A 25256-nucleotide genomic window follows, 5' to 3' on the forward strand; every position below is an offset into this window, starting at 1 on the left:
TTGGAGCTGAAACCTTTCATATGGACACTAAACGCATTGGGCTTGATTAGTTGCCAGTACAATGACAACCACAATGGAAAGAAACAATTTTCAAGAACCCAGTATCACAAAATACGCTCGGTAGCAATAGTAGCTTTTATCCAAATCCTTTGTGTATCCATGTTTATCTATTGGTTACTATACCGGGACGAATTCGACATAAAGGCGTACAACAGAACTGGCCACATTTATATGAATATAAACTTTGTTTTTGGCTGCTGCGTGGTATCAATTATTTATTTGCACTTTTTTCTGTGGCAATTGTTCTATATGCAGCTGCTGGCAACGATTATGAAGCATCAGAGAAATTTCTCTGTGTCACGCTGCCATGGATGGAATCTAAGGCACTGTTTTTTTTTATATAGCTTTTTGAGCATAACAGCAGTGTGGAATAACTACAAGGCCTTTGAGTATACGCAACTGAAGTTGGGTGCATGGACCTGCTATCAGGTAATGTACGATGTGGTTTTCATCACGTGTGGCATAGTGGTGATTCTTTTTGTGGCTATGACAAAAATTCTTAACTGCTGCTTGCACCATTTGAATAGCGAAATTTATAAATTACTGACTGAAGCTCAGTCAATACAGAACAGCCGTCATTTGGGCTGGCTGCTGGCGCAACGTAAAAACTTGCTCGACCTGTGCCAGCAAAAGATAAGCGATCGATTTGGCCTACTGATAGTCCTCGTTGTGGCATTTATTGTTTTCTCAGCATCATCGGGACCATTTTATCTAATATCCGTGACGCTGAAACAGAAAATCGATAATTCAACGGCTTATGTAGTAAATTTTTTGGTAACGCTCTACTGGAATGTGCCATGGATGACGATTTTCGTTGCCCTGTTGACATGTAACGTCGAAGAACAGGTAATTACAAAGTTTTTCTCTCGCATCTGTAATGAAAATTTGTTCCACCAGTTTCTATGGTCTTAAAACACATAAAATGCAGTAGACAATGGATCTAAGAAAGTCAAAAAATTCCAACCGTTTACAAAATTATTTTTATAGAATTATTGCATATAAGGAACTAGTTTCTAGAATTTTTCTCTTATTTGAGTAGTGTTCATATTTCTACGTACATTACATAATCCTACGGGATTCGAAGTAATGTGTGAAAGTTCCATCACTGCTCATGACAACTTAGTCTGCATATGTGTTTTTTGTTTACTATAGAGTCGTGTCAAACCATATGTCCAGATGCAGTCATACCGATTACTCATAGTTAAAATGTTCTTATAGAAAAATTTTCGGCGTGGAGTGTTCAGCTTCTGTGCTTTAAAATTATTTCTTGTATACGTTTGTTTCTTATAAGAGTTGTTTCTTATATCAATTCATTTTGCAATGAGGGATCTAAGAGAAGATATGGAGTTTAAAAACATTTTTTTCTTATACACGATGTGCTTATACCCGTTATATACTGTACTACTCAAACAAATAATATAAAAATTTTTGACCAGAGATGCGAATGTATTGCTTTTCGCACTAAATTTGGGGCTTTTTAGGTCACGAAAAGCTCCAAAAGGTTCCACCCAGTGCCAAACTAACAAAATCACAAAGTGCACTGTTAATATATATATTTATCCTTTTATAATTTTTGCCCATTGAATTATAGTACATATTTTACAATTATTATTTTACTGTTACAACAAGTACTTTTGAGATTTTTTTCTTCCAAATAGCTTTAATTTGATTTCCTTATTGTCATTACCAGTTAACATGTTCGTAATGGTGATTTTTTTATATTCCACTCCCAAATACCTTTGATTTGAACCTAGGGATTTTCTTTTCCTGGTCTTTTTACAGATGATCATTATACCTACAAATACCTTACACCTTACAAATGATCATTATACCCTATGTTTGCAGAGCTTATCATATTCACGTTGTAATCAAATTTTAATTTAATAAGAGAGGCTTCAATCGATCCAAAATTGCTAAAGTAAAATGCGTGATGTCGATAAAAACAACAATTTGTAAACTGAAACTTGCGTATATGGCATAGTTCTGACGACATTTCCTAAACCTACCACCTTTGTACTCGTATTAGGTATAGTAATCTCATCATTCCTTTTATTACACCCTGCACTTGCTCAAGTTGACTTGTTCATCCGTCCGTTCAAATCACGAAGAGTTCGAACAAATAAAAGTATCTGCTTGAAATTTCGCACAGTTACTATTTATTGATGTAGGGATAGGACAAGTTAAGTTATAGTGGTAGTCTTAAATCGACTCACTTTATCAATTTTTTGCTTTTGTGACATGAAAAACCAAAGGTTCTGGTCGGAATACGACCCGCATTGTTGATCCGAGCTCGCTATCAACTCAGCTACCGGGACACTTCTCTCTTATTTATATAAGTTGATCAGAAGTGCAAATATGCCTACAATAAGATTTTACCTTCTGAGACCTAAAAGCCATAGTTGTTATCCGATTGGCTAAATTTTAATATGCTAAGTACACAAAGTACATCTCCTAAAGCAACACTGGATAATGTCCGGATAAGTCCTGTACTAGCCATAGCCCCCATATATACCGTTAACCTTATTGACTCCTTCTGCCCCAAAAGGCTTCCATTTTTATTAGACTTGGTTACAATGTGGTATATAATGTTACCTTATGATTTCGACCACTCACCCCGTCCACTAAATACAGCTCAGGTAGTTCTAGAGGTAAACATAGCCCCATAATATGTTGACAAAATTTTTGTTTATCGTTAATAATAGTTTATATCATTTGAATTTACAAGGGCAAATTTTCCCGCGATATGGGTCGGGATTGCAGGATCGTATAATCAGCGGGAAATACTGGAATTCCCGGGACGGGAAAATTGAAAAAAATTGTTTTAAGTTAATAGCACAAACTACCGCATTGATCGCACAAACTACCTCCGAGATCTGGCATTTTTGAAATTTATGATAAGGGAGAGGGTCGTCCTCATTTAAATATCGAAAATGGTGTACCCTATTTTTCACCACGGGTCCACTCTACACAATATACGGAAAGTTGTTAAGTCTATACGGAACATACGTACAAACAAATAAACAAGCACAATTTTATTTATTTTTTATATGCGCTGCGCTGAGCCTTTAACGCATTTATTTCATGGGCTGAATACTTATCTATCATATGCGGTTTAAATAATTCAATCACCTTATTCGGTTCAAAATATATGATAATATCATCTTTGACAGCCTAGCACGAATGAAATTCAGGAAATTGACTTTCAACAAATTCTTTAGTTGAGGTAGTTGTAAAAATGGGCGTACTAAAATGTAGAGCACAAAACTCCCATGTCATTCATGACTTGCAAAACCAAATTCGAGTCCCCCGGTCGGTCAAAAAAAAATTTAAATTTTTTTCATTTAACTTATTTTAGAAAATTTCGCAAAAAAAAAATATAAATTTAGTTTTAAGAAAAAAATTGTTAAGAGTGATTTTTACTTTTTTTTAATTTAATTAATTGAGACACTTATTACTGCGCAGCAGTACTTAATGTTTTATTTCCTCATAAAGAAGATGATGTCGATAGGCAAGGGATGCGTGCAAGATTGCCAAACATGAGTTCAATACCAAAATTTCTTTTTAAAGGTTATAGTAGAGAGTGACAGAGGAAGGTTAGAAGGTTTTTTTTGCCTTGCTTATGGATATATTGTTGTATATGTTGGCTTGCAAAGAGTGCCTTTCAACAACAAATTTGTACTTTGGATCGTTGAAATCAAAATAAATTGTTGCAGGAAAATTAACAACTTTCGTAGTTGTTTTTTCGAGCAAAGTTGTTGTTTTTCAAAATTATTTTTATTTGTGCACGTAATAAACACCAATTGGAAAATTTTGTGTTCGTTTATTTGAATGTCGTTAGTTATGCGGAGACTTCTGAGAAATTTGGAGTTAAAACCTTGCTTATGAACCCTAAACGCACTGGGTTTGGTTAGCTGTCACTGCAATGACCATCTGTACAAGAAGGAGGAACAATTACGCGGGACCCATTATTTCAAGATACGCTCCGTGGCGTAAATGACTTTTATCCAAATTGTATGTGTCTCCATGTTAATCTACTGGTTACTGAACCAGGATGAATATATATAAACATAAATTTTGCTTTCGGCTATTGCGTGGTAATTTTTTTTTTGTGGCTAAAGCCTAGTTATAGGCTTCGAATTTTCACAATATTAACCGCACTATAAAAACTTTGTGCCAGCACAAGATAAGCGATCGATTTGGCCTACTTCATTATCTTCTCAGCGTCATCGGGACCAATTTCTCTCATATGAGTGACGCTGAAACAATAATTCGATAGTACAACGGGTTATGTCGTTAATTTTGTGGTGAGGCTTTATTGAAATGTGCCACGCTTGGTGATGTTAACTGCGCTTATGACTCGTAATGTCGAAGAACTGGTAATTACAATTTTTTCCAAATAATTATTAGTTTGGTTTTATTTACCCATAAAGCGGGTTTTCTCGCTTATACTGTATGGAGACAAATTGTTACTAAGCGGCTTGTCTTATCCCCGGCTATTATCGCTATTGTCGGAACAATACTAACAATGCCTTTTTCACTAACTATTTGTGACTGAAAATGAGCGACGACCGTTCGCTTTTTTGTCACAATCAACTGATTTCATAAAGGAAAAACAGATGTTTGAGTGAGTTGAGTCACTCATTTGTGTAATACACTTAATGGAACAGGCAGTAAACTAGGAAGAACACAACATATTTATTCTTTGTTTAGCCATAGTTGGTTTCTTTTTTTTTATTTAACTAGCTTATGGACAAATAAAATGCTCTTCCCGCTACATGTTTTGTATTTAACGTTGATCAACACTAGCACTCATCCGAAGAAATCAAATATCAAAAAAGCATAAAAAATTAAATTTTTTTAAAAAAAAAAAATTACTTATTTTTATGTTTTTTTGATATTTGATTTCTTGGGATGAGTGTTAGTGTTGATCAACGTTAAATACAAAACATGATTGATAAATAAAACAAACCAACTATGGCTAAACACTCCGGTTCCTTAGCGTTACGTTGATTAATTATTGTAAAATCATTCTCTAACATCGAAAAGAAGGTAAATGAACTAGTATATCGTCCCCTTACCGCCAAACAGATGTAAGTGCCAAATTTTGGGGTTTCCATTTTTAATAGGAATCGATAACTGACGACTGTTTCCACCTTCAGCTAAATTTTGTGTCTAAAAACCAAACCGTTATGATATCACAACAAAAACAATTTTAATGTAAGTGACATTTTAATATTGGTAGATAAATTCTGTGACAGCGAATGGCGCTTACATTATTTTCGCCAGACACAAGTACCTCAAACAAATTAAGCAATGCAATGCAATGAAAATGTAAATTTTGCCCATGAGGAACAAGGGCAAACTTCTCACATATCAATGAGTGCAGTCCGATTCAAGTTTAAACTCAATGATAAGGGGCCTCCTTTTTATAGCCGAGTCCGAACGGCGTGCCGCAGTGCGACACCTCTTTGGAGAGAAATTTTACATGGCATAGTACCTCACAAATGTTGCTAGCATTAGCAGGGGAAAACCACCGCTGAAAATTTATTTTGATGGCCTCGCCAGGATTCGAACCCAGGCGTTCAGCGTCATAGGCGGAAATGGTAACCTCTGCACTACGGTGGCCTCCACAAATTAAGCAATAATTGCAAAAGGTATGTAAGTTATCATAATGAAACATTTTATATTTATTTGAAGGTAGAGTACGAATCGGTTGTTTAAAAGCAGGGTTAAGTATCTGAGGGGCGCCCCCTACATCGAGCAAGCCTCCAATGGAAAATATTTGCCTACTGGGACAATTTTGGACTCAAATTTAAAGTCTTTGGAAGTAAAGTGGTCGTCAATAAACCCATATTGGTCATCCGGGACAATATGGGACGCAAACAAAAATTTTAAATTAAAGTACGAAGGTCATAACCAAATTCGGGGATACCCAAAGTAACTCTCCAAGACGGAATTGTGAGTCGATTGGAAAATATAGGGTTTAAATAAAACGACTTTGGGAGAATATTACGGATTTGATATATTTGGGACGAAGGGAGCGGAGCATCCCAGTTTCGGTCACTTCAGTTCGCTCCAAATCTCCGATTACAAGTCAGTAAAAACACGTTTAGATCGGCCAGGCTTAAATTCGATAAAGAAAAGGCAATATTTATAACGTAAGAATTTTGTTCGAGAAATCTTTGTACATTTATTCATTTGTATCGTATTAGGCCACCGTAGCGCAGAGGTTAGCATGTCCGCCTATGACGCTGAACGCCTGGCTTCGAATCCTGGCGAGACCATCAGAAAAAATTTTCAGCGGTGGTTTTCCCTCCTAATGCTGGCAACATTTGTGGGGTACTATGCCATGCAAAACTTCTCTCCAAATAGGTGTCGCACTGCGGCACGCCGTTCGGACTCGGCTATAAAAAGGACGCCCCTTATCATTAAGCTTAAACTTAAATCGCACTCATTGATATGTGAGAAGTTTGTCCCAGTTCCTTAGTAAACAACACAAATGTTTATGCACAAAATTTGCATTTGTCTAATATTACGTTCCGATTTAGACTATATCGGACAAGGGTTTAGAGTTTTCAAAAACAAATCACAGTTTCAAATTTCGTTGATATCGGGTATTAAGTGAAATTTGAACCCATTCTTTTTACTTTTAATCGGTCTATACGGCAGCTATATAAAAAAAGTCCGATCTGGACCATATTTAGAAAGTGTGTTGAAGACCCTAACACAAATCTTTGTTCTAAATTTCAGCAAATTCGGATAACAAATGAGCCTATTATGGACGTAAGATCATATATTGTGAGATCGGTCTATATGGCAACTATATCCAAATATAGTCTGATCTGGACCATATTCGGTCCGGATGTCACGAAGCTTTATACAATTCAATGTTCCAAAATTCAGAGGAATCGGATAATAAATGCGGCTTTTATGAGCTTCAGACCCTTAATCGGGAGATCGGTCTATACCACAGCTACCGATTGAACCGATTTTTCCCAATTTCAATAGGGCTAGGCCAAAAAAAATGACCGTGCTAAATTTGAAGACGATCGGATGAAAATTTCGAGCTGTACTTTTTACACAAGTTAACAGACGGACGGGCAGACAGACAGACGAACGGGCGGACAGACAGACAGACGGACGGGCGGACAGACAGACGGATATAGCTAAATCAAATCAGGAAATGATTCTAAGTCGATCAGTATACTTTCTCTTTTCCTTCTGGGTGTTACAAACAAATTCACTAAGTTATAATACCTTGTACCACAGTAGTGGTGTAGGATATAAAAATAGTTTTGGTTACATTTGAAATATATATAAATGCTATATAAATTTCTGGCCAAATCATGAAAATCCAAATTTGTATCATGAACAATGATTTTATTGATTTTCAAAATATCCTGCAGCATAATGTATACACTTTTGCATGGCCTCACACCAGTTGTTGAAGCACTTTTTCCACTTCGATTCAGACACCTTCAAAACATGGTATTTGAATGATTGAACACCATTTTTTTTTTTTAAATTTGGGATATGTGGCTCCAAAACACTAATCCTTTTTGGATACCAGGCTCGTACTCTACTCCCATAGACTTGATTGGGAGTAGAGTATCATATACGATATACGAGTAGTTCCAGTCGTCCATATATATATTTATATCAAGTTTGTAATCAATGTACTGTGAAAGACTTTTTATTTGAGTCGTGATTGGTCTACATACGTGTCCTGTTAACGGGTGTGGGCGCTAATCCAAAGACTTGATCCCTAATGTTAGTTTAAGATAAGTACTCTACTGTCAACGATTTTTACCTCGAATGACAATTTAATCTAATCAAATGGTTAAAATCGGTAAAAAAGACTTGAAAATGCAAATTTGACTACGAACTTTCCATTCAGGAACAATGGGAAGTCTGCTCTTAATGAGTGCCGTCCGATTCAAGTTTTAGCTCAATGATAAGGGAGCTCCTTTCCATAATCGAGTATTTTTTAGTGACAACGCTTTGTAAAGAAGATTTACATGGTCGAACACCTCCCAAAATTGCTTAAATTTTCTGATGCTCATCCTATATTAAAGATATAGACGATTTTTCTGAAAGCCTATGCCCTCTTCTACAAATGTCTACACGATTTCTTACAGCTTAGATCAGCAGATAAAAAGTTGTAAACTTATTTCCAATTTTTTTGCCGTTTGGTGCACTGTGAGACGTCGGTATGGTCACAAAACTTTGAATTAGAAATTTAATTTTCAGAAGTTAATATTTACTTTTGAAAAAGAACTATAATAATTTTTCTATTGGCACAAGTTTAAAAAGTTAATAAAATATAAAGATATATTTTACATAAATTTTTTTGATATACAAAACAATTTTTTTCTTTCAGGCCAGAAACACGGCAAAATTTTTAGCCAAATCTTGTCGGAGTAATGATGGTATGGATAAAATGGTAAGTGAAACATTTAAAACTATCTTTGCAAAATGCGTTTATCATCCCCTAAATAAGACGATGTGTCGTTCTACTAAAGTAGACAACTTGTTTTTAATTTATTAAGTAACCGTTGAGTGGAACGGAAGTGCTTTCATTTCGCTCCTCGATGAAAAAAATCCATATCTCAGACTAGGTACCTATTACGAAAAATTTTAAAACCTTTCAGGAGTAGGCTCAACATGGACTCTAAAGACCCAACAGCTGCGGTGGTGGCATCAGACCGTAGCATGTTGCCCTCCCCTCCTATAGGTGTGGGTGTCTTGGCACCTGTGCCCAAGAGATATGCTTCAAGCGCACAACCAGTCGTCAGACCAACAAAAGGATTCTGTAAGCGATAGAACTGACATTCCAGGCACTTTCACGGAAGCTGTAAAGAGAATCAGAAGACGCTGAAGAAGAAAAAGAGCTACCCGCTTTCAAGTACTTTGGGAAGACCAAGCCGGTAGGATTCCACCAAATCGTCGGTCCCTGGTGGGGCATTTGGTAAACGAACGGGTTATCGAACACATGTTGAACTCGGGCTTCACCCATACGAATTATAAGCTGCGAGTATAGAGGGGACGTCTTTACGCTGCGCATTGCGTTAGCGGAATGTATTGATACTGTCTAAAAGCTCGTTGCAAGTATCCACACTCCCTGGGGCGCAAAGCTCTACCTTGTGAGAAAGATGGACATCCCATAGCTCACAAAGTTGACTCATGGAGAAATGGGAGGTTTTCCACAGGGAGGAGAAGGAGGAAGGAACTTTCCTTTGTGATGGGCATTGATCAAGTCTCCGTGATAAATTTGGCTAAGGCTGCATGGCGTACTACGGGCCCATTGAGGTCATCCAGATAAACCTCCACCGGAGCGAGTCATAAAAATTCAAATTACTTATTTTTCCCAGAGTTGTCAACGTCGCAACAGTGATGAGACAGGAAGATGGTGGGCATACCTGGTATCACTTTATCTGCCTTACGACTCTTCGACGTCCATGGATGGAGCTGCAACGATTGGTGAGGAAAACAAAACAGACAGGAAATGAGGTACAAAAAGGATGTGATGCGAACTCTCACCACATTTCGTAGGGGTAATACCAACACTAATAAACGGGGCCAAGCCCTGGCAGAATTCTTGAATACTAACGACCTTTTAACACTTAATATTGTCAACACCGCTACATTTGTAATAGGATAAGGGAGGAGGTTTTAGATATGACAATATGTTCGCATTGGAGGGTCTCCATGGAACACTCTTTCTCAGACCATCGCTACATTAGGTTTAGAGTAGCACGGCCAGCGCCGAAACCAATAAGCTTCCGGAATGAGTTGAAAACCAACTTGACAAAATTCGGAAGGCTGCACAGAAGAAGACTTGGGCAAGATAATTTAGATTGTCCAAGCATAGATGACATGACGATAATGTTAACAGGATTACGACTGCAGTCTTTCGAAAATAGTTGTCCTATTCGAGAAAGGGAATCAGCCCAAGAAAACTCCTTGATGACCAGGTAGATTCGCAACATTGGGAAGGAGGTCCGCAGACTTTATAACAGAGCACGTCGTAAAAAAGCACAAGTATATTGGGATGTGTATTACACACGGCTCAACGAATACAAAAAGATTACCACAGCGGCAAAACGTGCCTCCTGGAAGCTTTTCTGCGTCCAGGTCTATGTCGTACCCCCATCCTAAAAAGCTGAGAATTGTTGTAAATAATTTTAATTAAATTAACACAATATTGGGTTTTTTGATTCTGAAAACATGAAGTTTCAATGGTAAGTCGTTCGTATTGCGTATCGTGAGCTTCAGTTGGCATGAACATGTCGTACAAGAGTGTGCGTGAATAACATTTTTGTCACCTGAGCCCAATGTTAGGATCTCATTTACGCGCACTCCACGCCTAACATAGAAGAATGTGTACTGGATGTAAAGAATGATATGAAATAGACTTAAATGCCAGCAATTAGTAGACTATAGATACCCCAACCTTTTCCCAATCACGATAAAATCTCAAGACAAATAATACCATACGGCGATAATTAATTAAATGTCCATCAAACCAACTTTTGTTTGACCTGCTTGCATTGGGCAAGTATTCCCCATTGCATCCAATTTTCCTACACAATTGTTCGCAATGGCATCGTTGTCGGATAGTTTATACGTTCTCTTAAAGGTTGTGCGTTTTCTAGGCATTATGCCTGTCGCGTACTGCAAAACGAACCAAAAGCTTTTAGTGGCCAAGCAATATCAGATTTATATGCTACGTGTAACTATTTTCATGCTGACACTTGTCGAAGCCTTGATAATACTTGTCGGCATCAGCGCTTTTAGTGATTATTTGGACTTTTATACCGACAAAACGAGTAACATGTTGATGGTGTTACAGCTATTGGAGTGTGGAGTTATTCAACTGGGCATGAGTGCCATGTTCTACATATTTCGCACTGAAAATATCCAGATATTAGAGAAAATCATTGTTTTGTATAAAAGGAGTTTCTCTAGTCGTGAGACTGGCTCTGCCGAAAAAATCATTTTTTTCCAATGTATTGTGAATTCAGTGCTGATTGCCATTTTTATAGTGAATATCGCCATATCGAGCGCTTACAATCTTGCCCGATCATGGAGTACGTATGTCTGCAACGTTTTTCTGCTAGGCATAAATTTCATTTACTCCTCCATTTACATATCGTGTCTGACGTGCCTGGTACACACCTTACGCAAGCTGCTGGCATACTATAACCTAAAGTTAATGGTGGCCTTGGAATCGAAACAATCCTTGGAGGAAATTATAGTAATACTTACCGAGCGCAATGATTTATTGGCCATTTGTCGGTCGCATATCAGCCTGACCTATGGAGGGATTATGTTAATACAATCCCCCTTTATACTGAGTTCAATCTCGGCATTTTTATTTCTCACAACTGTTTCCTTGAATCTCCTGCAAGAGGACATAACTACCATACTCGTTGCAGTGGTCCCCATCACTTTGTACTCCTTACCACCGTTGATAATCTACGTGAATGTCTTTTGGGCCAATAACATTGATATAGAGGTAGGTGGATCAATGCCAAGAAAGAAAACTTCCAGGGATTATAGGAGTATTTAATTCGAGCAGAATCTTAAAAATTCTTTGAAAAATTAACTTAAGTTAGTTCAGGCTACATGTGAGCTATATTTGCACACTTCATGTACGAACACTTCAGATTAGAAATTAAAATCCCAGGAAGCTCAAGTAGTCAATTCGAGAGTCAGTTTATGCAGGAGCTATAACCATATATGTATGAACCTGTTTGGATTACATACATACAGTTATACAGAAAAGTTTACATACCCCCTGTGGCTGTTACGGCAAATGTTGAAACATAACTAGGTTAATAATTTTATCAAAAAACTTGAAACCAATTTAAAAAAAAAAAAACAACTAATAAAAATTAAATTAAACTACTTTTATCAGAACAAATAACATAACTCATAGTTTAAGACACAGAAAGGTCTGCGTACTTTAATTTTGAACATCCCCAATGAGTAACTGTAAGTTAGAACAGCCTTGGAAAATATTTTTGGCGTCTTTAGTTTACAGTTATTTTATACTTAGTGACTTTTTATACCCTACACCACTACTGTGGTACAGTGGGATTATAACTTAGTGAATTAGTTTGTAACACCCAAAATTAAGAGAGATAGACCCATTGATAAGTATACTGATCGACTCAGAACCACTTTCTGATTCGATTTAGCTTTGTCCGTCTGTCTGTCCGTCTGTCCATGTAAATTTGTGTACAAACTACAGATCGCAATTTTTATCCAATCGTCTTCAAATTTGGAATGGGCGTGTTTTTCGGCCTGGAGACGAAGCCTATTGAAATCGGTTCAGATTTGGATATAGCTCCCCTATATATGTTCGTCCGATTTGCAGTAATCGTGCAATAAAATTGTCATTTGTTACCCGATTCTCTCGAAATTTGGCAGGAATGATTTTCTAATGACTCTCGACATTACTGGTGGTTTTCATGTATATCGGTTCAGATTTAGATATAGCTCTCATATATATGTACATATCGCCCGATTTTCACTCCTAAAGTCACAGCAAGCGCATTTATTGACCCATTTTGCCAAAACATTTTGCAAAACGCTTTCCTCGACGACTACCACAGGATCTGGGAAGTTTGCTGAAATCGGTTCAGATTTTGGTATAGCTCCCATATATATATTCGTCCGATTTTGAGAAATATTGCAAGAAAATGTTCGTTTTTTAACCGATTCTCTCGAAATTTTGCTTGAAGGATGTTCTTATGACTCTCGATATTACTGGTGCATTTCATAGAAATGGGCCCAGATTTAGATATAGCTGTCATATATGTATATAGGTTTCACCCCAAGAGCCACTGCAAGCGCATTGTTTGACCAATCTTGCCAAAAATTTGCACAACGCTTTCCTCGACGACTACCACATTACCTGAAAAGTTTTCTCGAAATAGGTCCAGAATTAGATATAGGTCCCATATATATGTTCGTCAGATTTTGGGTAAGTTGCAATAATGTTGTCATTTGTCTACCGTAGTTATTACAGTTTAAACATATTTGCTCGCCGAGGTCCATCAAAATTGGTTCAGAATTGGATATAGCTTCCACATTGTACTTATAGGGTAGGTGTAGGGTATTATACAGTCGGCACCGCCCGTTTTTTGCCCTTACTTACTTGGTTTGAACCAAAAAGTGACTTAAATAATAAACATAAATGAAAAAGAAAAGAAATATGCTTGGAAATGCGTCAGCTCATCATTAGGTATCTCGAAGATGGGAAATCTCTTCGAAAAATTGGAGAATTGATTGGTCGATCAAAGGCAACAATCAAAAGAATTAAAACAAACCACAACCAAACTTTAACATTGCAAAATAAGCCCACAAGTGCTCGTCCAATTAAAGCTATTCCTCGAGTAGAGTGCAGTATAGTCGAAGAATTTAAATAAAATCTCATGCCACGGCCGTGGAAATACAGAAGGCTTTGAAGGAAATGCTGTTGCTTCAAATCATCCGTAAACGGTGCCCAATATTCTTAGAAGTACCGGATTTCGGAGTCGTGTGCCAAAAAAATTTACATTAGTGAAGTAAAAACAACAAAACGCATAGATTTCGCCAGAAAAAACTTTGACAGAACGACATTTTTTGGTTCCATTTTGCATTTATCGATGAAAGAAGATATAATTTAGCCAAATCTGATCGCAAACAAAAAATATGAAAAAAACCCAATGAAGGCTTGTTGCAAAACCTTTGCTCCACGCAGTGAAGCATAGTGGAGCCAATGTCGTGACGTTGGGTTGAATATCTGCGGCTAGGGTTGGAAATATGGTGTTTATCGACCCGAATATGAATCGGTTTATTTATCAAACACTTTTGTATAATAATCTTAAAGAAACGACCGAAAATTTTTTTCTACATTCTGGGTGGTATTTTTAAGAAGACAATGATCTTAAACATACGGCTGGTATGGTAAGAGAATAGCTCCAATATAATGTTCCAATTCAACTACATTATTCACCACAGTCACCGGATATTTATCCGATTGAGCATTTGTGGAATGAATTAGGACATCGTATTCGAAAACGAACAATAACAAGCAAACTGTATCTGGATCTAAATGCTCCGAGTGCAGAATGGAATATGAATACAAAAGATCTAAAAAATGCGGCCCATGGCACAGTGTCCGGTTATGACCCCTGTCAAAGTACTCATCGGCTTCTTATCAAACGCCAGCAACTCCCTTGTCCTCCTCCGTATGTATGTTAATAGATAGTAAACGATTTCATTGACTTTAAGAAGTTGAAAAATCTCTCAATATGCCGTCAAGAGCCTAGAAAACAAGTATTAGTATAGGATTTTGTCGAAATTTGCGACTAGTGGTTATATACAATAACTAGATACCCGTGCCTAATTTGGATGATATTTGAATATAGCTGTCATACACACCCATCTTCCGATTTAAGGTCTTAAGCTCATAAACGTTGGATTTGAGAATCCAAAAAGATGAGTGCAAGCAAAGTCGCATACGCGTTAAACCTTTCGATCTATACATGGCATATTTTTCACCTATTTGCCGAAGTTTGGATGTTTGAGCTGTTTTATTCGCTGAGGTTTTTTAAAGCCCTTCATATCCATACTATAAAGCTTCTATAATAGCCAGATCATAAAATGGAAATATAGGGGCATAAAATATTAATATATTTAATAGTTTGAAATAATGTATATATGGACAGAATGCACTCGCATCTTCGGAATGAATATGTCATCTACGAGGGCTGCTATATAAATTTCTGGCCTAATCATAAAAATGCAAATTTTCATCATCAAAAATGGTTTTATTGTTTTTCAAAGTATCCTCCAGCATGATTTATATCCTTTTGCATGCGCTCAAACCAATTTTCGAAGCTTTTTCTTTACCTCCGATTAAGGCACCTTCAAAACATCGTTGAAGCACTTTCTGATTGAAGCACCTTCAAAAGATGTTTATTGAATGCTTCAACACCATTTTTGGCGTCGAAAATCAATAACCACGCATATTTATCTTAATGTGCGGGTATAGAAGGAAGTCATAGGGCGCCAAGTCCGGGCTGTATGGCGGATGAACCATAAATTCCACGTTTTGGCCGGTCAATAAGGCGCTGGTTTAAGAGCTCGTATTGTCATGGTGAACAATGATTTGTCTTCTCTAATATGTATTTCAAATTGTAGAGCTCATGTACCACTCAGAATTGACTGTCCTCCGTTGCTCAAGCGGACCAGTTATGCCGATGAAACAGGCGACCATTTGTTTCGAAGTGCTTCTTCCATGAACAGCTTTCGTTGGATTTGGCTCCACTGCAAAGTTCCACACAGTGGATAGATATTTTGTTTCGGGCTCATACGCACAGATCCACGATTCGCCACATGTGACGATCTTATAAACATACTTTAAAGCACCGCTATCGTATTTCAACAACATTTCTCAACATTTCAACACACTAAACGATCATTGAGCTCGTCTCGAAAGAGAAACAAACAAACAATCGTAAAATTTAATAATCTTCGCCCTAACAGGCAAAAAACTTGAACATGAATTAGCTTTTAATTGAGCGATTGCCAAATTGTGTGGGTTCCAACGAGAACAAACCTTTTATACGGCAAGGTGTTCATGCAATAGCGAATTTATGCTGGTGGAAGAAATGCCCAAAGATGCCTCTATCTCAAGGTATGTCGCATGGCGATCTTGCTTTATAAGATCACGCACGACATCAATGTTCTCTGGTACAACGACCGTTTTTAGACGACCTGCACGGAAATCAACGTTAAGCAAGTGTCGGCCTCGACTGAATTCGTTAAACCAAGTTTTCACAGTGTTATAAAGAGTGATTTTTTTGAGGTTAGGATTTTCATGCATTAGTATTTGACAGATCACGTGGGATTTCAGACATGGTGTCAAAGAGAAAGATGCTCAGTATGCTTTGACATTTCATCATGAATAGACTTACTAACGAGCAACGCTTGCAAATCATTGAATTTTATTACCAAAATCAGTGTTCGGTTCGAAATGTGTTCATTCACCGTAACGTTGCGTCCAACAGCATCTTTGAAAAAATACGGTCCAATGATTCCACCAGCGTACAAACCACACCAAACAGTGCATTTTTCGGGATGCATGGGCAGTTCTTGAACGGCTTCTGGTTGCTCTTCACTCCAAATGCGGCAATTTTGCTTATTTACGTAGCCATTCAACCAGAAATGAGCCTCATCGCTGAACAAAATTTGTCACAATTTGAACACATTTCGAACCGAACACTGATTTTGGTAATAAAATTCAATGATTTGCAAGCGTTGCTCGTTAGTAAGTCTATTCATGATGAAATGTCAAAGCATACTGAGCATCTTTCTCTTTGACACCATGTCTGAAATCCCACGTGATCTGTCAAATACTAATGCATGAAAATCCTAACCTCAAAAAAATCACCCAATACAATGGTGCTTCACTGCCATACAAAGCTTTAAGTTTATCAATGCACTCTTCTCGTCATATTCCGCGTCGAATGTTGTGAAAAATGGTCGCACCAAAATGTTTACGATTTAAATAAATTTTTTGTCACATTAATTTTTTTAAGTCACTGTCAATAACACATATGAAAACGTTCTGAGTACGATTATGCTTGAAAATGTCAAACTTTCCAAAGGTACACTGAAAGAAAGCTTCGTGACAGAAATGAAATCTTACGTTTTATCAATGAAATTTGTCATGAATTTCGAGCCAACGTAGGGCTTCATTCCACAAATGAACAAAGTTTCATTGAGTTTTATTTATGTGAAATTAATGAAATATGTTCATTATTCCAATGGCATGCTTTCATTGATATAATGAAGACGTTAATTTATGTCATGAAAAATTTTCTTTGGAGTATTTAAATCATTTCATTTACGCAATGAAAAAGTTAAATTTCTAAACCCACCACCGTTGATGGTAGTTGGTCCATACTTTCTCAACACTAAATGTTCTACAGGCATAAGCGTAGATAGGCGTCAGGGGCCAAAGCTAAATTTTAGTTTTTTAATTGTAACGGATACAATATTTAATAAAACAAATAAAAGCGTGCTAAGTTCGGCCAGACCGAATCTTGGAAATACACCACCATGGATTCTACTCAAAATGTACCCAAACAAACATAATAATGAAGGGGAGATATGTAATTTACTTCCTGAGCCGCTTTTTGATAAAATGTACTCTACCACTATTCCTGATAAAACCAAATGGAAATACGATATTCCTGGTAACAGAAGTTACTTAGACTTCTATACGGATGGTTCCAAACTAAACGACAAGATGGGCTTTGGGGCGTACTCTAAAGAACTGGTCATATTTAACCTGATAAAATCCCGACTTGGGGTCCATAATCGTGAGGTCCATAAATCTAAGCAAACTTCTATCAGCGGAAATGGACAATTGTTCCCTGCTACTATCTTGTTCAATGACCTATAATCAACGCAAATCCTCGTCTCGCAACTTATCTTCTTTGTCAAGACGACGGGGGACGCATAAGGGGAATTGTGTGTCAGATAAACCCCTTTTCCAACAACTCTGCAATGATCTTACCAACCTCCTGTTTCTCCCCAAAAGACAACTGGCGTGGCGAACAAAATATCGTTTCCCCCGAATTCACCAATATGGACGTCCTAAAGTTGGAAGTTTTCAGGTCCACGCAAAACTCTTGAAAATATTTCTCCTTAATCACATCTTTTATCTGGTTCCTCACCTCGGATGTCAATAATCCAAATTGTCTGAAATGCATCACACATCACCCTCTTCACCTACATCCCCCTCAGCTCCCGAATAAGAATCATAAAAAGTTATCTCCTTGGATGTTTATTTCAGGTGGCTCTAAATCCAATTCACTTTAAGAGTCCGCACATAAAGAAAACTCAAAACAATTGTCACCGGTACTTCCATTCAATTTACTGGGATCCACACAAACTTTTAGAAAATAAATCCATAAAATCACTGCCCAGCTCCAGGTCGCAGGGGGGGCACTGTCAGCTATTACATGTAATTTCAAACACCTCTTTCTTTCAGCATTATTTTTATGAAGCTAAAAGGGCTACCAGTGTCATGTTAAGAGGGAATATACCGAAAATTAGACTTTGATAACGAAGTACCGAAAGCTACTCTTATCTAAATGTTAAAATTCAATTCGTGACCAGAAACCGCCGCCGCAGCTCTCAATGGACAGTACGCCTTGATGTGGCCCATCTTTGGTTTTCTCTCCTTTGTACAGCTTGTTGCGTAGTGTCCGAACTCCGAACAGTTCAAGCACCGGACACGGCTCGTTGTTTTCTGCTTTCCAAAAATAAATTCAGCTGCACATTAAAATACTGAAACCTGAAGTCTTATCTTGCAACCACTCGATAATATATTCAACAAGTTGGGGTTAATTTATTAGAGCATATTGAGCAACTTGTCGCATGATCAGTGTATATCTATGCAGATTTTCGATTATATTGTCCCATACTCTGTTTTCCAATCTTTTAAATTTGTCTATTGTACTGACGTTTTACCAAATTCCGCGCACAGCAATTCTTGAAGATGCGGTCAATTGTTAGCAGACAAGTTCGCACTTCCAGCCATCATTCGCCGTGCAAACACAAACTCCTCCGTAGCCGATCACATTTGTTATTTCATCGAAATCTCTTTCGCATATCGCAACGTTCATCGCAAATCATCGTCACCGTTAAACTTGGGCAGTGCACCCCCTACCCTACATCTACTAAACTTGTCGTGGCTTTTTGCTGGCGCTCCTTTTTCTTCTCTATTTCGGATATGACCTGTTGCAATTTCAGCACCCTTAACTTGGCCTGCAACTGCCTCTCGATACGCTCGATATCGTCATGCGGTGTTATAAAGGGCTCAGTAGTTTTTTCTGCTTGCGATTCGAATTGCTCTGTTTGTGTGTTTGCGCTTGCTCAGCTTGTGTTTGCTCTGCTTGGGACGGTGTTTATTTGCTCCAACCACGATTCTTAAAATATCCTTCAACTGGGATACCGTCGCAGTTTCGGGAAATTTAATTCCCAATTCACGCAATTGGGCTGCCAACAGCTCCTTTAAAATTTGTTTTTTCCTATTCACAACCACATAATAACCTAATTTTCCTAAAATAGACCAAATTCTATGAGCATAATCCTATATGAGTGAATGCGAAACAAGTAAAATCGCGGCCCAAATCATGGTAATTCACCACCATAGCTTTTTTCTATAAATGGATCTATCTAAGCGTGAATATTAAAGATACGTACCGAATTTCCGCCAAACCAGACAAAAATTTAAGAAATGTATATGGCAATTATTTTCTATTTTTTGATTCAATTAGGAACCATTTCGACAAAATAGGCTTCTAATCTCCCGAACGCTTTTTGTGACCATATCTGTAAGTTGCTGGATGTAGTTGTGTGAGTATTATTGTACTCTGCGTTCAAATTTCAGCTCATCGCCAATTTTCAATTTGTTTACTCACTCAGATTCGGAATTAAAAAGTGTAGACCCGTTTTCGGGTCCTAACCATCGATTTAAAGATTCATAAAATCAATGGTAGAGTTGCTCCGACTTTGGAAAATCGTAAAATTTTCCGGTTTCAAATCGGTCAGACTTGCCTCTGCGAATTGAGAATCAATGCACTGATTTCATTATAATTTGGAAAATTTTTTAAAATTGTTACATACAATAATGCATTGCTGTATATCTGTGAAATTAATCACATCTTACAATGATAGCGTGTGCACGAAATAAAAAGATAATGTAGTATAATAATTTTTAATTTTAAAAGTTTCTTCTAAAACAGATAAAAAAGAGTATACAGCACTTATATCCAAATCTAGTCAGACTTTAAATTTGCATACCTATTGAAATATCGAAATCGTGGCTTCTACAGCCTTAAAAGTCGAAACGCATAAAAGATATATATGGGAGTTTTATCCAAATCTGATTCGATTTTGATGAAATTTTGCACACGTGTTGGGATGTCAATTAAAACATCTCACGAATCTCATTTTGTAGAGATCGGACCAAAATTGTAGCTACTACAGCTTTAAAAGGGCATATCGGATAAAAGATATATTGGGTTGCCCAAAACGTAATTGCGGATTTTTCATATAGTCGGCGTTGACAAATTTTTCACAGCTTGTGACTCTGTAATTGCATTCTTTCTTCTTTCAGTTATCAGCTGTTACTTTTAGCTTGCTTTAGAAAAGAAGTGTAAAAAAAGTATATTTGATTAAAGATCATTCTAAGTTTTATTAAAAATGCTTTTACTTTCTTTTAAAAAATCCGCAATTACTTTTTGGGCAACCCAATATATGGGAGCTGTATCTAAATCTGAATCCATTTAGATGAAATTTTGCACACGTATTAAAACGTCACACAAAACATTTCATGCTAAATTTGGTAAAGATCGGAACAAAATTGTGCCTCCTACAGCTTTAAAAGCGCCTATCGGATGAAAGATATATTTGGGAGCTATATCTAAATCTGGGCCTATTTCAATGAAATTTTGCACACATATTGGGACGTCAAAAAACACTTTGTGACAAATTTTGTAGGGATCGGACCAAAATTGTGCCTTCTACAGCCTTAAAACACCATATCGGATGAAAGATATATATGGGAGCTATATATAAATCTGATCAGATTCTGATGAAATTTTGCAAACATATTGGGACGTCAAAAAAAACACTTCGTGCCAAATTTAGTAAAGATCGGACAAAAATTGTGGCTTCTACAGCCTTTAAAGACCATATCGGATGAAAGACATATATGGGAGCTATATTTAAATCTGATCTGATTCTGATGAAATTTTGCACACATATTGGGAAACAAAACACTTTGTGCCAAATTTTGTAAGGATCGGACTAAAATTGTGGCTTCTACAGCTTTAAAAGGGCACATCGGATGAAAGATATATTTGGGAGCTATATCTAAATGTGGACCGATTTTTTTCAAAATCAATAGCGTTCGTCCTTGGACTTATGCAAAATGTTGTGAAAATCGGACAACAAATGCGACCTGTACCTGGATTACAAAAATACATAGACAGACGGACATAGCTAAATCGAATCAGGAAGTGATTCTAAGTCGATCCGTATACTTGTCGATGGGTCTAGCTCTTCTCCTTCTTAGCGTTGGAAACAAATGCACAAATCTATAATACTCTGTACCACAGTGGTGGTGTAGGATATAATTAATTAACACAAATATACGTATGGCGTATGCAATTAAGCAAAACTATGTGACTCATTCTGCTCCAGCTGTTTAAGTAACGAAATGTAATGTAAATAAAATGAAAATCGCACGAAAGCCAAAGAAAAAATCTATGTATCGCACGAATATATTACGATTTGTAATTGCAAACTTCCGTGATAATGATGTTAAGAGAACGTGTTGTCTTGGCTAGGCGAGGCAATGAAAACTAATTTATTGATTCAGCCTGACAAGGGCACAATTTTGAGCCCTTGTCAGGCTGACTGCCGGCACCTCGACTGCCGTTGCAAATTTGTGTGATTTGCAACGGCAGTCGAGGACATGCAGCGGTATCAAGTGGAGATTCACAGTGAGAGGCCGGTCGGAACGGACTCTAGCTTTAATACTAACTGCCTGCGATATTCGATATGAAAAGGCGAGTTGACAAAAGTTGAGATCGAGTGCGAAATACTTTTTCTGGCGTCACATTCCTATATTAACGGAAATCTAACAGTTCATGCTACACGTGTATTGAGAACCCAGAGGTCGAATTCTGTTTCCTCTTGCTGACCATAGCAGTAATTCGTCAGGTGTTACGGTTTTAATGCGATAGTAATAGACGCCTTCTCTGAACATGACATTATCGTAATATTTTAAAAAATCTTACAGAAGGCACCAATAACTTGGGATGGTGCAGTGTCAATGCAAGAACATCGATGACGAACGTTTTGATGGACAGTAATTAGTCCAATAGGGAAGAAACAACCGAGATGATGAAGTCACGCACTTTCTTGGAGTTCTCGCCTTCTCTGAGTATGCCAAAATCCGCATCAATTTGGTGTCAGCGCATAGCGTTAGTAATGGTGAATGAAAATGTAGTCGTCTTAACTGCAGATCCAGAGGACTTATATAAATAAACTTGGTGAATGTGAAGCCTTTCAAGGTAGTCCAAGTAAGGGGGTGGATTGTGGAACCCACTTAGGACATAGCTAAAAATAAGATAAAGGAATGCCTTGCATAAATTTACTTTTCATGATTTAGAGCGCACAGCAATCCGATGACTGGCTTAGACATATTTCCAAAGTTGCATAAGACGAGTTAAAATCCGCCCGCTTTAACAAGTCTTTAAATCGCAAATATAGCCAGCATTGGTGATGGGGTAATCACATCCTAGAAGTGTTTTGGGTGTTCTCGAGAACTAGGCATTCAGCGTAATAAGCGCACGTGCTAACCAATGTGCTACAGCAGTCTCCAGTAAAAGCTAACCTTCAAGTATAAGAATCTCAAAACTGTTAGGTATTATTTAAACTTTGCGAATTAATTTGATGGGCTTTCAGGAAATCTCTTCAAAGATTTTATTGTGGTTTATTGTTTTCAGGTTAATAAAACGACACATATTTTAACAAAATCTTTTGCAAACTGTGGCAGTATTAAGAAAGTTGTAAGTGTTTTTTTTTTTTTTTAAATTTTTAACTTATTTCATAAGACTACAATACACGATACAATCACCTTATTCATTCATCTTATTCATTCGTGTAACATATGACATCCTCAAATACAACGAGCAGTAACTAAAGAGTTAAATTTTCTATTTTATAACATTTCCAGATTGACAAATTTCTACTAAAAAATCTTCGTCAAAAGCCAATTCTGACAGCTTATGGTTTCTTTTCGCTGGATAAGAGCACATTGTTCAAGGTAGTAGTGAATCAAGCACATACACCAAACAAAAATTTATTAACATGCTTGTGGCTTTTGTATGCCATATTTCAGCTTTTCACCACCGTATTCACGTACATGGTTGTCCTGGTGCAGTTCAAAGAAATGGAAAGCACTACAAAACAACTGGAGAAAGGCAGCTAAAACCTATGTTAAGACTTCAGACATTCCACACTCATACCTGGTCAGTTTGCAACTTCAATATCTGTACGATTGTGTCTATTCGTAACCCAACCCTTTTCGAAGAATTGGTAAAAATCAAGTGGGAAATACTTACGATGTCATACATTAAACATCCAGTGGCCTTTGATTTGAAATTTCTTCGCCATTTCCTGTATTCAGCTTTAATAACTGCCAGTTGACGTTTCCAATACTTGCCCTCAAGGACGACGCTCTGTTAAAGAAAACCAAGTGTATAAGAATTAAAATGGTATTGATATAACAACTTCAAAAAGTGCAATATATGATAAAAAAAATAAGAAATTATTAAAGTTATTCCAATCAACGCTTAAATTATATATAGTTACCCCCATAGAAAAATTGGCGAGGCGCAGCACTGTATTTGGATAGGTAGAAAAATATTCCTTCTCGACCAATGGCACACGCTTGGATACCAAGGATTCCCTCAGATCTTGAATACATCCTTGGGAAACTAAGGGACTGTGTTACTAAACTTTCAATTACCGTCTGGAAGATTGGATGAGACTGATGGCGACAGGAAACATGCAGTATTCGTACTAAACTCCGGCTGACCCCAACTAGTTTGAGACTGAATGTCTATTGAAGTAGTGGGAATGGGGAATCGGGAGAAAACTCAGCAGTTGTGGCTGAACACATGTCTGAGGAACTATCGACTATATCCCTAAAGTCTGGCGGATAGCAGGGGACTGAAAATCCCCATGAATGTCCAGTGCCACGAGGACCGTCTTATCACATGGCCTGTGCTTATTAAAGCCACGGCAAATGTGTGTGATGATGGCACGCATTGCAGTTGTTGTGCTATGCAGTCTGCGAAGTCCATGATGATACCCGGCGAATGGAAATTCACCTACGAGGCTCGGAAGGAGTAATGCCACAAGCGTCTTTGCTACTGGTGAGAGAAGGGAGATCGGTCTGTACGACTCCCCCAAACTCGGGTTCTTTCCAGACTTCAGTAGCGGGATTACTCTGCCCATTTTCCAGACATCGGGAACTATACGAGTGCGTCAGTTCACTGAAGCGGCGATTGGTGTACTCTCTGAAACCAGCCCAATCAGCCTTCTTCTGATTGATGAATGTCCGGCGCTCAAAGATTATGAAATCGGGTGGTCAGTCGATGATAAGAGTTATGGGCAGGCGGTCTGATACAAAACAGATGACGGCTTGGCAGGATACGTCACTCAGGAGATCAGGGGATGCAATGAAAATGTCTGGCGAGCTGCTGCACCTGCTCGTAATCCTAGTGGGGGCATCTTCATTCACCGTGCAAAACGTGGAGCCTTTAAACTGCTCTGCCCAAGCCATGCCACGCTGGTCGCTATCTAGGGGATAATGCCATGACATGTGATGCGTATTAAAGTCCCCTATAACCAGACGATTATGGCCAGATAGTGACCCACTTATGTCGGGGTTGTAAGCTTGGCCATTAATTGGGACACAGCTACCAACAGGCGGTATGTACACGTTGTATAGCTCTATCTCGGCAGTACCGGACCTGTTTGCTATCCCCATGCCCTCCATGTAGGTGTCACTAGCGCCAGTCGCAGGCAAGATGGGTCTATATTGCACGGAATGGTGTATCACGAAAGCCAATCCCCTCCATTCCTTGAGCGATCCTTACGTAGCACATTGTATCCGTGACAACTGTGCAAGCTGCAGGTGTTGGTCAGCTTTGTTTCCTGCATCGCTGCGACCAATATGTTCTTCCGACTCGAAATCCATAATCTCATCGATCTTGCCTCTCAGACCATTGCAATTTAATTGCAAAAAAGATACTCTTCCTGGCACTGGTCTGGCAATATTAGGGCTGGGATGCTGCTGTTACGTATATTGCCGCACGGGAGTGGTCCTAGGGTCACATAGTCCGACGACGACAACGCTTGTGACCCACTGCTGTTCAGCTGTGCTGTGCGAACAGCGCACAGCACCTTCTCTTTGGTCATGTGGCGGCGATGTTCCAGGAAATGTGGATTACCCATTACCGGAGTCGCTTTGTCGCGGAGGCCACCGTTGCGCAGAGGTTAGCCTAATGCTGGCAACATTTGTGAGGTACTTTGCCATGTAAAAACTT

At 38.0% G+C, this 25256-nt stretch overlaps 2 protein-coding genes across 7 annotated transcripts in view; one reads left to right on the top strand and one right to left on the bottom strand.

Annotated features, from left to right (window-relative positions):
* LOC106083289 (protein WBSCR14 homolog) overlaps positions 1-25256 on the bottom strand; it is a 158629-nt gene that overhangs the window by 74320 nt on the left and 59053 nt on the right. For all 6 annotated transcript variants that reach the window (XR_009397631.1, XM_059364902.1, XM_059364901.1 and 3 more), the window contains exon 5: positions 23265-23381. Coding sequence is in view for 5 of the 6 variants with exons in the window: in XM_059364902.1 (XP_059220885.1) it covers positions 23265-23381 (117 nt within the window). In the remaining variant the exon portion in view is untranslated. The remainder of the gene's footprint in view (positions 1-23264; positions 23382-25256) is intronic.
* LOC106083290 (gustatory and pheromone receptor 39a) lies at positions 4355-23360 on the top strand. The gene is made up of 4 exons (XM_013246223.2): positions 4355-4436; positions 8441-8503; positions 22877-22966; positions 23042-23360. Exons 1-4 carry the CDS (start codon positions 4398-4400, stop codon positions 23129-23131), a joined length of 282 nt encoding a protein of 93 aa, XP_013101677.1. The 5' UTR covers positions 4355-4397; the 3' UTR covers positions 23132-23360.

This window comes from Stomoxys calcitrans, chromosome 3 (assembly GCF_963082655.1).
Source record: "Stomoxys calcitrans chromosome 3, idStoCalc2.1, whole genome shotgun sequence".
NCBI classification, from domain to species: domain Eukaryota; kingdom Metazoa; phylum Arthropoda; class Insecta; order Diptera; family Muscidae; genus Stomoxys; species Stomoxys calcitrans.

What these genes read in the sequence shown, in the direction of transcription:
- LOC106083290 (XM_013246223.2), top strand. Translation starts at nt 4,398, where the DNA reads ATGTTAACTGCGCTTATGACTCGTAATGTCGAAGAACTG. An exon ending in ATGATGGTATGGATAAAATG is followed by an intron (nt 8,504 to 22,876) that starts GTAAGTGAAACA and finishes TAACATTTCCAG; the next exon opens with ATTGACAAATTTCTACTAAA. An exon ending in ATAAGAGCACATTGTTCAAG is followed by an intron (nt 22,967 to 23,041) that starts GTAGTAGTGAAT and finishes GCCATATTTCAG; the next exon opens with CTTTTCACCACCGTATTCAC.